At 35.8% G+C, this 14,226-nt stretch overlaps 1 protein-coding gene across 1 annotated transcript; it reads left to right on the forward strand.

The window, feature by feature from the left end:
• The first annotated feature begins 7,354 nt into the window (after nucleotides 1-7,354).
• On the forward strand, nucleotides 7,355-14,077 carry LOC122397357 (myosuppressin). Its single transcript, XM_043396480.1, has 2 exons — nucleotides 7,355-7,705; nucleotides 13,757-14,077. The coding sequence occupies exons 1-2, from the start codon at nucleotides 7,438-7,440 to the stop codon at nucleotides 13,843-13,845; spliced, it is 357 nt and encodes a 118-aa protein (XP_043252415.1). The 5' UTR covers nucleotides 7,355-7,437; the 3' UTR covers nucleotides 13,846-14,077.
• The last annotated feature ends 149 nt before the right edge of the window (nucleotides 14,078-14,226 follow it).

The following is a 14,226-nucleotide window of genomic DNA, read 5'->3' on the forward strand; positions in this document are numbered from 1 at the left end:
AATATTGAAGAACGAAATGGTTAAAATATCACGAACGCACGTGTTGCCATCTAGATCCAAAAAGTTGTTCTTTTCGAATTTATGCGACGCTTCGTGACGTTTAATTAGCGCGCCATGTTGGTGCTCGCGAAACATCGAACCACAGTTTTAACGAAGCCGTAGGAGGCAACGAGTACGATTTTTAACATGTCCCGTGTATTATTTGATCCCCGAAACTAACGAAACAAACGATCGAAATTAAAGTAATAAGTATAAATTCAAGCAACGACGTTTTATATAAATAATAAATAAACAAAATTCGGTTGAAATAGTAATTAAAATTATTTGATACGATCATTTAAAAGTTACTATACGATATAAATTTTTCTCCGTGTCACTGACGCATCTATGTTTAGTTATGGATAAATCGATGGTAGAATTCTATGATTCCATTGTGCGGATTCTTCGCACGAATAGCGTTCACGACGCTTTTTGTTCGTTTCGATGCAGTAAAAGATGAAAATCCAACGGATTCTCGCAGAATGGAATTTTCTGATGCGTGACACGTGTTCCCGGAATAGATCGTAACGCGACAGTCAACTTCCGTGCGAAATTTGATGTGTTTAATCTACCCCCGCGATGGGGAAAACGTATCTACAATCTACAATCCCATACTCAAACTTTGGCGATGATTCAAACTTCCGTCGAGGACGGTTTAAGTTTAATTTCTTATTAAGCGGCGCACGAGCACGAGATCATAGTTAAAACATGCTTTTTAATCCGTTACTGGTACAACGAACTACTTCTTACGTAATTAGTAATTAGTAATTAGCGGGAGGGATCAATTTTACCTTAAGGGGCCATTCTACTTTGTAGGCGCGAAAAATACATGTTTCTTTGTGATTAATTCCGTGTTTTGTAGATACATTTATTATATATTTAGCTATATTTACGAATTTTTGCAACGCATAATATCTATTGATTACGCTGTTTTTGTTGATCAACGAACAACACTTTTTACGAACAGCGCCCGACTGCGTATGTGATATCTTGCGAACAAGTTATCCGAAATCCAAAAACCAAAGATATTCTTAATATAGATAAGTTTGTTTATGGCATGAACTAGGATCTTTTCAAAAAAACGAAAAATGGCAAAATGGCAGCTATTGTACGAAAAAATACTGAATGTTTTCATATATTCGGTTTAAAAAAGTCTAAAAAGTATTACTTATAATAATTGTCCTAGTTCATGCTATAGGGAGGCTAGTTCTGAAGATACTGTATAAATTTGATGTTGATATCTTGAATAGTTTTCATATTATATATAATTATATATAATGTTGTATATAAACGCAACAAGTAGAAAGGTCCCTTAATGGGGAAATAAATGTATATGTACTAGCATTGAGCATGCCAAAGTTAAATGCTGGGAATGTAGATCGTAGTATAATTCGCGAATTTAAAAGTTTAATTTAAATTTAAAAAAAAATCCAAGTCCAAATCTTCCAGTTATTTACAATGGCGGATTAACGCTCAAAATGAAGGTGTTTGCTTCAGATTCCACGTATTATAAAAGACCTAAAAGCAACAAGAAAGATTTTATTTTTATAGTTATTATTTTATTTTTGTAGTTTAATTCGCGTAAAATCAGTACCCATACGGTAATTTCTGTGCACTGCCCTTGAAAATTACAAGCAGATAATACGGTTCTCATAAAGTCTCTCCGCGCGGATTTCCTTCTTTTTCCCTTCCTTCCGGGGCACTTCTGTTTCAGGATCTCCCCCTCGATCCTCCTACTCCATCGATGCGTTCACAATACCAGACCGTGAATTCAGAGGTGATATTTCAGAAACAAACTCGATTAAGAACTGACGTTCATTTCCTGCGACAATTCCACTCTCGATCGATCTATCGCGGGGGTCGAGTATCTTTCGCCAGGTGTCTTGGTTCGACGATATTTGCGTAAGAAGTCGTCGTAGAAGCTATTTAGACATGAACATAAAAGGGGGTAGTCTCGTGTAATAACATTAAAATAAAATACATTTAAAAAAATTTTTTAAATTCCTAACAGTTGTATCGCGTTAATATTTTGAGGATACAAGTAGATCTTAGACCAACCTCTGTTCCCACAACTCGAGTAATAATAGACTTTTATAATCCTCTTCAAAGTGCAATCTATAACAAATACCATAACCTAATTTAAGTAACCTAAAAACCTCTAGTGTTTCCAAGAAAATTTTGCTCCTTCATTTTATTTTGTTAATTCGAACAAAACACCGAGTCTAACCTGCGAGTGAAATGTACGAAAAAAAAGAAAATATTAATCGTTGAATTAAAAACAGTTAGGAGATTGAGGTTACCAATTCTTCGACGGAGGTTATGTGTCTCTTACGGTTTCCATAAATTTCTATCAGCCCGCACCGGTATCGCAATTCTTTTCCGCCCTGCCATAAATAAGCGGAAAAGGTAGACCGCGTTAATCGCGTTACTCTTCCATTTTCGCGGTAAAAATTACGTGGCGTGGACGCTGCTGGTATACAGTTAATTTAATTCGCGAAATATATCGCGGCGGGAACGATAATTGCGAAAATACATTTGCGGAAATTGGTGTCCTGGTACCGTTCGAATCCTGCTATGATAACTCTTTGCTGCATGTTTTTAAGGATATTAATCTTTTGAAATGCTTCACGATGATATATCGTACGGCGGAACTCGGGAAAAACGTGTCGCGTTCTTATCGTTCGAGTCGAAGACGGTCAGTCTGATCAAAGATGGCGCTTGCTACTGGCGCAGTAGAAATCTCAACGTTCGATCGTACGATCATAATTCGTTCGATTCGAACTATTTCTTATTTCACGTGTATTTAAATACACGCGTATTCCATCTTTTTCGAACTTTCTTCTATTCGATTTATTCATAGAAATCATTATCGTTTGAAATTTTCACAATATTAAAAATAAAAGAGTGTCTCTACGGTTAAAAAATTGCGTTCTCGAAGTTTCCGAGACCATTTCGGGCACGTTGAACCGAAGAACGCGCACTGCGGTCTTGGAAACTTATCGGATTTGCATAATTCCTAGCCGCTGGTACATTCGACGAAGGCTTTCGTGCTTTAAGAAAGTGCTCGGTATTCGTAAGAATAATTGGTCCACGATGTAATAGCTTTCGGCGCGTTTAAACAAAATCAAAGAAAAGTGGGCGGTAGCGAGGCGGAAGAAATAATCGAGTAAAGAGGCTCGAGCTGCCTCACGGCGAGCATTAGTGGCTCAGAATCAATTCCACGAACGGATGAAAAGGTTACTTTGCGGAATAGGAATGGCTGAACAGTCCGAGCATACCTGTACATTGTTATACCAATTGCTATAATTCCTATAAAAATTGTTTTTGGAAATTGGGAACTACGAATTACATAATTAGTAAATGCAAAAGTGTTGAGAAATATGGTGTTCGGCCACCCCTCGGAAAAATTGTAATGGGAGATTCTTGAGGCCAAAATAGGACGAAAATCAAGAATACCAATTTGTTGATGGAGGCTTCGTTAAAAAGTTATTAACGTTTAAAGTTCCCCACGAACTGAATTTTTTTCTCGAAAATGCGCAGGATTTCACGGGTATTTGTAATGACCAAAAATGATTGTAATCGACCGCTGCATACGAAAATAATTTTTTTAGACGATTTGGAATTTTTTAATTTTGTCGAAAAATTTCACAGCTTCTCGAATTTTTTTCTAGAAAGTAGGTAGGATTTCGGGGGTATGTCTATTGACCAATAATGATTGTAATTAACCCCCGCAACCGAAAATAATTTATCCAGTACGATTTGAAATTTTCTTTTTTCGTTGAAAAATTTAGGCAGTCGATTTTTCTTAAAAATTCGTTTTTCATTTGTAGTAATTTTGTTTGACGTCCCACAGAAAAGTTGTCTAATACTTTTTTGTAGGCGCCCATGAGCTCTACTTCAGAAAAAAGTTTCATTGAAATGTATTTACTATTGCAGAAGTTATGGCTGTTTGAAAATTGGACCATGTTTTTGGAGTTTTTCTAACTTTCCATGGTCAAGGAACAACTTTTTCAATATAATTAGATTTTTCACATATTCTTCGCCAAAATACGTGCAGTTTGCCGTGTGAAAAATTAAAACCCTCCAATTCGTTCAGAAGTTATGACGTTTTAAAGATACGCAAGAAATTTTCGAGTGAAGGAATTTTTTTCTCAAAAATGGTTAGGATTCCGAGGGTATGTCTATTCACCAAAAATGATTGTAATCAACCCCTACAGCCAAATATAATTTTTTTAGAACAATTTGAAACACATGAAATTTCAGGGTAATCATTCATTCATGATCAGACATTATGTTTTCGGTAACGAATTTTTTTCTCGAATCTGGGTGGAATTTCGGAGGTATGTGTATTCGCCAAAAATGATCGTAATTAACCTCCGTAACCAAAAATAATTTTTTCAAAATGATTTGATATTATTTAATTTAATTTTTCAATAACTTTTTATCGAAGCCTCATTCAAGAAATTGATAATCTTGATTTTCGTCTTATTTTAGCCTTTAGAATCTCCCATTAAAATTTTTCCCAGGGGTGGCCGAACACCCTTTATAATATTGTATCGAGAATTATTAAAGGAGGGATTCTTAACTATTGAAGTTATAAAACATACATACAAGAGTAACATCGTAATATCTCGTTTCATGAAGAATGGGCTATCAACGACCGATGGATTTGCCAAAAGGCAGCAATTAATGATAGAAACGATCGAAAATAAACCGTCGAACGACCTTCGCCTTAATTAAGACCCTGGAATCAACGGAATGAACGATAGTTATCTAGGTATCGCCGCAGGAGTAATTCATAGCAATTCCGTACTGGTGATTAAGTATTAATACATTGCCGAATTATTAACACGCCGCGTCGTTTTGGCCCTTTATTAAGGAACCTTACTTAAGCCTGCAAACCGTCATGGTTGCTCCAGTTCCCATTAACTTCCACGTAATTATTTTTTACGGCCACGTTGATAGATACCAATTTGTAGAATTATTGTTTGCATCGATAGGAATAAATTTGATTAGAAAACGACCGAAACATGGTCCGTCAAACAAGTTTGCCACGACGTCGCTATAAAAAAAAATAAACTACCGCGGCGACGAGGCGTTAGCATAATAAATTAATTAAAAAGAAATCTCGTTCGAACCACCCTCGTGACGTTCGTAGGCTCTCGATGGATGAACATTTCAAGTGAAACGTTTGTTTCTTTTCCTTTAGCCGACAACGGGATTTAACTCCCACGATATCTGTTATACTCCGCGTGTACAAAGCGAAACTATTAGGCACACCGGCCACGTAGGTAATACGATTTCCCCGACTTTGAGATCACTTGTGAGATCACATTCGGGTTCAGCGAGACCTATTTACTCGATATTCCGTGACCGTTTTGCGTAACACAATACCCCTCCTTTGTTTTCCATAGCGTCGACTAACAGTGGACACCTTCTTCCTCTTCTCTCGTTGTCCTGGAACAAATTTGTCTACAAACTACCGTCCATCATCCATTGTTTGCACCAAACTCGCGCGAAACGCGAACGGTCGCGATAACAGGAAGAAACGATACTGTTCATTCGCTCCTGGCGTCCTGGAAAATTTGAGAAATTAATTTTAATACTTTCTAAACGAAACTCTCGCGCGAAACAAGTTTTCACGACTCTTAATAGTTTTTATGGCCACGTTAGGGACGTGTCAAGGACCTTATCGCGGCATCCGGTTTAACGGGAAAGCTGTTACTGGAAAATTGATTTCCCTCCAGGTTCTCGCATATTCATAAATGACGAGCTAATTTTCCCGTCCCCGGAAGTACGTCCGCTTTGTTTTTAATCTTCCGCGCGGCCGTCCGTCTGCTGTATAATGGCGCTGTAACGTTGCCCTCCTTACTTAATTTACGAAAATTGTTCACGAGCTTTGTCAGCGAGCCGTTCAGAGGAAACTAAAAAAAATATAAAAGGATACATGCGTCGATATAAAAGAAAATTACAAAATTAACTTTAGACAGCCGAGTGGACGTTAATAAGCAACCAATTTGAGGGTTAACAGTCGACTATTATAAATTAATTAAAAGTTCTTACGAAATAATTAAGTTATTGTACACTTTTTTTTTTTGGATCTATCGTTAACTATTAGAAGTGTTCGGCCATACCTGGGAAAAATTTTAATGGGAGACTCCAGAGGCCAAAATAAGACAAAAATCAAGAATATTAATTTCTTGAATGAGGCTTCGTTAAAAAGTTATTAAAAAATTAAATTAAAGACTTCAAATCATTCTGAAAAAATTATTTTTGGTTATAAGGGTTAATTACAATCATTTTTGGTGAATACACATACCCCCGAAATCCCACCCAGTTTCGAGAAAAAAATTCGTTACCGAAAACATAATGTCTGATCATGAATGAATGATTACCCTGAAATTTCATGTGTTTCAAATTGTTCTAAAAAAATTATATTTGGTTGCAGGGGTTGATTACAATCATTTTTGGTGAATAGACATACCCTCGGAATCCTAAACATTTTTGAGAAAAAAATTCCTTCACTCGAAAATTTCTTGCGTATCTTTAAAACGTCATAACTTCTGAACGGATTGGAGGGTTTTAATTTTTCTTACGGCAAACTACGCGTATTTGGGTGAAGAATATGTAGAAAATCTAACAATATTGAAAAAGTTGTTCCTTGACCACAGAAAGTTGGAAAAACTCCATAAAAATGGTCCAATTTTCAAACAGCCATATCTTCTGCAATAGTAAATATATTTCAATGAAACTTTTTTCTGAAGTAGAGCTCGTAGGTACCTACAAAAAAGTATTACACAACTTTTCTGTGGGGCGTCAAACAAAATTACTAAAACTGGAAAACGAACTTTTAAGAAAAATCGACTGCCTAAATTTTTAGACGAAAAAAAAAATTTCAAATCGATCTGGAAAAATTATTTTCGATTGCGGGGGTCAATTACAATCATTTTTTATGAATAGACATACCCTCGAAATCCTACTCACTTTCTAGAAAAAAAATTCGACAAGGTGTGTTTTTCGACAAAATTAAAAACATTCAAATCGTTTAAAAAAATTATTTTCGGTTGCAGAGGTCGATTACAATTATTTTTGGTCATTACACATACCCCGACAATCCTGCGCACTTTCGAGAAAAAAATTCGAGTAGTTGGTCAAATTTTTAAACGAAATTAAAAAATTCCAAATCCTTCTGGAAAAATTATTTTTAGTTGCAGCGGTCAATTACAATCATGTTTGGTGAATACACATACCCCCGAAATTCCACGTACTTTCGAGAAAAAAATTCTTTATCGAAAATATGCCGTGTGACCGGAAATGTTTCTATAACTTCTCAACGAAGCCTCCATCAACGAATTGGTATTCGTGATTTTCGTCTTATTTTGGCCTCTAGAATCGCTCATGTATGCACGGTTTTTTAAATTACTAATATCGTTCCTTTTCCCAGGGATAACAATGATGGGTTCAACTATCGTGATGCTGATTTCGCTGACAACCATGTCGATGGTCTATAACAACGTTTCCGCGGGTCTGCCGACACAGTGTAACCCTGGATTCCTCGACGATCTTCCTCCGAGGATCCGCAAAGTCTGCGCCGCCCTTTCCAGGATATACGAACTTGGCTCAGAAATGGAGAGTTACATCGATGACAAAGAAAGCCGCATAACAGGTGCATCTGAAACTTACACACAAAATGTACTAACACAGTTTGGCAGACAAAACCGTAAACACTTTGTTCTATATTCTGATCAAAGAGAAAACCACCATTTTACTTAGTTTAGTTAGTAAATCTAGCTTAAAGAACTTTAAGCAGTTATAATATTACGTTAGCAGAGAGTTACAAACTTCTATTAACAAAGGGTATAGCCGAATAAGGGGGTCAAATGTGCCCCCAAACCGAATGGAACGAGCCCGGGGTCATTCGATAGCAAAAAAAAAATAACCCATGTGTGCAAATTTTTAACTTGAAATCTCGACCGTGGGGGTAGTAATGGGGTGAAAACGAAAATCATGTTTTTGAATTATTTCTCTTGACCTATTGAGTAAAAAAATGTAAAAAAATTCAGAGACATTTCGGGTACCGGGGCACATACTTTGGGAGATTTTCAGATTTTTTGATTGAAGAACCAGGTAGTGAAAAATAAAAAACAGCAAAAAATGCCGAAAAATGCCGATTACGTATTGAAGGAGGCCCGGAACTACTTTTATACTTTTACAGTAAACAGGTATTACTATTACTATTACTCTCAATTTTTTCAGATTTTTCATTTTGGTGCGCCGCAGTGAAAAAAAATAAAAACCGAGTTTTTCCTCGTTTTCTGCGTATTAGAGTAACTTACACGTTGAATTTTTATGCATCCTTCAATATATAAGTGTTTTGTAGACTGTTTAATGTTTCTACACTAAGCAGAATTACATAACAATTGAAACAAATAAAATAAAGCCAACCGTTAAGCGCAATATATCCTAGAAAATCAACGATATTTTCAACGGCGTCGATGGGGCAGTTGGTAGAGTGTCCGACTGCTGAACCGCTGCAAGTTTTTTTACCATAGGTTCGAGTCTCTCTTCTGGACTTAGGATTTTTTTTCCTTCATTATTTTTTTTTTTCAAATTCTAACTATATAACAATGCTTTATATTTATTTATAAATGTTCTGAAAGCATTTTACAAATATTTTAACCTGAAATATGTATAAATATAGTTTTGGAGTGTTTTTTTCGTTTTTATTTTTTTTGTCAACCACGATTATTGTTTAACATCTCTTACACTGAAATTAATGTGAAATGTTAGTTTTCAAATCTCTTACCTTTGACTACTGTGAATGGATCGGAGCAGAAGATTGTATATTGGCTTACTATTACTTCTTCTCGCCCTTCGATCAAGCAGATCTTTCCTTCTTTTTCTCTTTCTTTGATAAATATGAATGTTTGCTACGGCTTCAGTATCTAACGTAGACATGTAAGGGCCATTCCACGCCAAATCTATTAACCCACTCTCTGCCAATTATACTTTTTTCTAATAAACCCATTTTTAAGTACCAGTTTGATCGTTTCATGCTTATTTTTGAATGAAGTATCATTGCTCGATGGAAACCACGGGAAGGTGGTGGGCTTCTTCCATCAGGAAAGGCGAAGGATGGGTTAGAAGTGATCACATGGATCGGATGAGAGTAAATGGCGGACATAAGTGTTGGAAATAAAAAAAAGCATGGCTCAATCTTGGTCGCTGTCGACGTTAATTACGGGATTTACTTGTTCGATATTAAATAATTTACTCAGAATTTCTGCAGGACGTACAATTCGTGAAAGCTACCGAGCATGCGATAAATAATAAATTATTGCTGCGACATGTGAACAGCAACCGACAGTACGGTTACCATTCGCACATTCGCAACAATAGCGTTTAATCCCGGAGTAACCAATTGAATTTGGTACGTAGTTAATGTAACATCTATATGTTTTACTATTGATGTGACGCGATCTCACTTCACATTTAATAATATTTTTGTCTGCTTAAGGCAACGAACAATTATATTATTATCTTCATCCATAATTTCTGCTAAGTACGATATGGCTTGTGATAATTGGTATGTTCCCGTAAATAGAATTTTTAAATCTTGTTCTGTTAATTCCGGAAAATCAAGAATGTCGGAAGCTGAAAGGTTGAAAAGAGATTTTCGCCTATTCCAATGATTATTTTCTACTTCCACTGCTAATGTATTTTCGATACTGTCTTCTGATATTATTTTCGCTACTATTTCATTAGAAAGCCCTACATCTGAATTCAAACGTTTTCCAAACGTATTATGGAGATAACCTGCTATTTTGCAAAATATACCGACTTTGGGGAGTAACTTATTGCTCAACTGGTGATGTAACAATTTATATTTTTGTCCTAGAATTCCGTGTATCGCTTCGACTACCCAGCGAACTTTTGTAACACGACGCGATTGATTTGATTCTGTTGTGGTGAGCTGGTTACGCTTTCCCTTCAAAGCCGGCATCAAAACTGTATAACCGCGATTTTCTAAATCTAATTTCACATCACGAAAACCTCTATCAACAATACAAATATCCCCTGATTTTAAAAGACTTGATAAACCAGTTGGATTCTTCAAAACAATCTTTAGAATCTCCGCGTCATTTTGGTTAGCGTAAAAGGGGCCAAGTATATCAACTATATAACCATTTGTTGTGCAAATTGTAAAAGGTTTGCACAATGGTACCTTTTTTTGACAGGAATATGATTTTCGCTGGTACTCATTATTTGAACTTTTCTCATGTCGAATATATGTTCCATCAAAAATCAGTGCCAATTGGTCTATTAAATTATATAATTGTTTAGCATGAATGATGTTTCATTTTGAATCAAATTATTTCGAGAAATGGCCGCGAATCCGAAATGAAATGGTAGTATATCCTTTTCGAATGAATTTAAAACAGATGTACAAAAATCCGATATTTGTTGTTCGCGTTCTATTCCAAGAATTGCAGCTATCATTTTATTTGAATTTCCGGTACGTAATTTCAGTAAAAAAACAACAATGGCTTGCGTAATAGTTCGCTGCTCAGAATTTCTTAAGGAGGTCATCATTTCGCGAAGTTGTAATAGATTTTCCCACGTTAAACCCGTAAATACTTTTAATTGTTCTTCGGAAAGCGTAAAATCACCTACTTTATCTTTAATATGTGCAGTATTGTTGACTGAAAGATATTCAAAATAAACGCGTAATTCTTTAGCATCGATTATACTACTATTAGAATGTACTCTTAAGTTAGAAATATCTTCGTGGAATAAACGTTTTTTAAATAAATGGTTAAAACAGCACCGATTTCCTTTAGGAACATATAATCTTCTCATGAGAAATACTTGATGTCTAGTTTCGATTGGTACATTAATGAGAGGTTTTGAAGATCCACAAACGAAGCAATATTTGTGTGTTGAAATGACTCTAGAAAATGGCATTTCCACAAATTGTGATTCGACTGGTTCAACGCTAGTGATATCCATAATAAACGATGAATCCTGCACGGAAGAGACTGATGGAGTAGATGTAGAGGGAGATTCCTCTGAAGAAGATTGCTGAATGGATTCTTCAGGTGACGATATCCTGATTGAAGATGATCCCGGTAAAGATATTGGATAGTTTGATACTTCAGTTGAAACAACATGAAATAAAGAAGATTTTACTGAAGAGATAGTTTCACGTGAAGATCGACTAAAGGAAGGCCGCTAGAGGTAGAAGGTACTTCTGAAGAAATAGTTTCAGTGGAAGAAAACATTCCACTTGCAGAATGAGATTTAAATAAAGAAAACGATTTGAGTACGAAAGGGGGTCTGACCGAAGAAAAAGTTTCGATTACAGAAGAAGAAACTTCTGTTGAAGTTTCTCCAAGCTGAAGAAATTCTGGAGAATTACTAACATTCGTAGTTTGTACTATTTTATGCATATAAACGCGACACTTATTACACAATATATCACCTATACTCACTGCTCTTTTAAGATTGGTTGAAAACAGTACTGCTTCAGCTTCCGTCTTGATTTTCTTAATCTGACCAGTCAATTTACGAATTAACGAATGACAACGAATACACTTAACACGCAAGGTTTTCCTTCCAACAAATTGTACTTTATTACTAGACATATTGAAAAATGCAAAGGGAACGAATGCACACGAACAAAAAAGTTTTAAGAAACAACTTATTAATAATAAAGTCACTGGCGTGAAAGACAAAATGATCATTCGACGGAACTCCGTTATGTTTGATATTTCAACCAAGACTGACAATTTTTCCACGCGTTTGCTTAAAAGAAGATTTCCCATGTACAGTTAATGGAAGGGATGAGGTGAGGGTAGAAATAGTGGGTTATTGGTTGCATTTCCGAATTTTAAAAAACCTGAGTTCCTATTGGTGGGTGAACAATTATCCTTTCCTTACTGGCTGGTTTTAAAAATAATGGAAACACTTGTAGGACCACACTCTACGGACCATGCCAAATAATTATGTATAAATCCCATCGCATATAGTAGCCTGAACTGAGTAATTAAAAAATAAATCTATTGTGACTCTTTTCCAAACACTGAAAACTGACACTATTATTGCCCATAGCAGTTATAAAGAACTAAAATCAGTGAAGCCATAAATTCTAGATATATCTAAAATCCTCATTTGGGAATTTTCAGCACTAGAGTTTACGGTACGAATACCTCTACAACGCTATTTTTAAAAAACGGATGAAGACATTAAAACGTTACTGTGGATAACTAATCCTCAGTACATGTTTTCAGTGCTTTGCTCCTCCGTGCACAATAGTAATTGACGTATCATAAATACATTGTGGAACCTGAACGCGACAATCACCCATTGACCTGAACGGTCTGGGCCCTCACCCAACGAACCTTTATTTCCTTCGTAACGCAGGTAGGACAATTAATCATTTTTCCCCGTTCAAAAATAAGCATGAAACGATCAAACTGGTACTTAAAAATGGGTTTATTAGAAAAAAGTATAATTGGCAGAGAGTGGGTTAATAGATTTGGCGTGGAATGGCCCTTACATGTCTACGTTAGATACTGAAGCCGTAGCAAACATTCATATTTATCAAAGAAAGAGAAAAAGAAGGAAAGATCTGCTTGATCGAAGGGCGAGAAGAAGTAATAGTAAGCCAATATACAATCTTCTGCTCCGATCCATTCACAGTAGTCAAAGGTAAGAGATTTGAAAACTAACATTTCACATTAATTTCAGTGTAAGAGATGTTAAACAATAATCGTGGTTGACAAAAAAATAAAAACGAAAAAAAACACTCCAAAACTATATTTATACATATTTCAGGTTAAAATATTTGTAAAATGCTTTCAGAACATTTATAAATAATATAAAGCATTGTTATATAGTTAGAATTTGAAAAAAAAATAATGAAGGAAAAAAAATCCTAAGTCCAGAAGAGAGACTCGAACCTATGGTAAAAAACTTGCAGCGGTTCAGCAGTCGGACACTCTACCAACTGCCCCATCGACGCCGTTGAAAATATCGTTGATTTTCTAGGATATATTGCGCTTAACGGTTGGCTTTATTTTATTTGTTTCAATTGTTATGTAATTCTGCTTAGTGTAGAAACATTAAACAGTCTACAAAACACTTATATATTGAAGGATGCATAAAAATTCAACGTGTAAGTTACTCTAATACGCAGAAAACGAGGAAAAACTCGGTTTTTATTTTTTTTCACTGCGGCGCACCAAAATGAAAAATCTGAAAAAAATTGAGAGTAATAGTAATAGTAATACCTGTTTACTGTAAAAGTATAAAAGTAGTTCCGGGCCTCCTTCAATACGTAATCGGCATTTTTCGGCATTTTTTGCTGTTTTTTATTTTTCACTACCTGGTTCTTCAATCAAAAAATCTGAAAATCTCCCAAAGTATGTGCCCCGGTACCCGAAATGTCTCTGAATTTTTTTACATTTTTTTACTCAATAGGTCAAGAGAAATAATTCAAAAACATGATTTTCGTTTTCACCCCATTACTACCCCCACGGTCGAGATTTCAAGTTAAAAATTTGCACACATGGGTTATTTTTTTTTTGCTATCGAATGACCCCGGGCTCGTTCCATTCGGTTTGGGGGCACATTTGACCCCCTTATTCGGCTATACCCTTTGACGTCAAGCCACGTGACTTGTGAATCTTAACAATCGCGTTATTATGGTCCACAGGTTTCCATGAAAGCATCCCCTTATTGGACAGCGGCGTGAAAAGACAGGACGTCGATCATGTTTTCCTACGCTTTGGAAGGCGTCGCTAGGCGCCACAACGAATTATGCTTTACACTCAAATATTGAACAACTAAAGTCTTTATCACTCGATCGCCCCATTCTCTAGCTAGGAAAGAATATTTTCGGATTTATTTCGGAGCTCGATGTAGCTGAAAAAAACTGTATTTTCTCCCTAACTGTCTCTTGGCTAAATAATACCGAAAGGATTACCTTCTTCTCGCAAATAAATTGTTCAGACAATGTAACAAGAACTTGGACGAGTTATCCCGCTTTACTTGAAGTCTGTTGTATTTTTATAACGAAAACAGTCGAAGATCGATAAGTACAATAGGTCTAGTCAATATCTAGTCAGGGCATGCTTTTCGGTTTCTTCTTTTTTTCTCTCTTTAATATCGCTTTAAATCGAATTT

The sequence above is a fragment of the Colletes gigas genome, unplaced genomic scaffold (assembly GCF_013123115.1).
Source record: "Colletes gigas isolate AHSC1104 unplaced genomic scaffold, ASM1312311v1 Colletes_gigas_Sc00009, whole genome shotgun sequence".
NCBI lineage: Eukaryota > Metazoa > Arthropoda > Insecta > Hymenoptera > Colletidae > Colletes > Colletes gigas.

Excerpts from the sequence above, each read along its gene's own strand:
- LOC122397357 (XM_043396480.1), top strand. The coding sequence starts at position 7,438 with ATGTATGCACGGTTTTTTAAATTACTAATATCGTTCCTTTTCCCAGGG. Across the intron at positions 7,706-13,756 it reads CAAAGAAAGCCGCATAACAG|GTTTCCATGAAAGCATCCCC; the intron begins GTGCATCTGAAA and ends TATGGTCCACAG.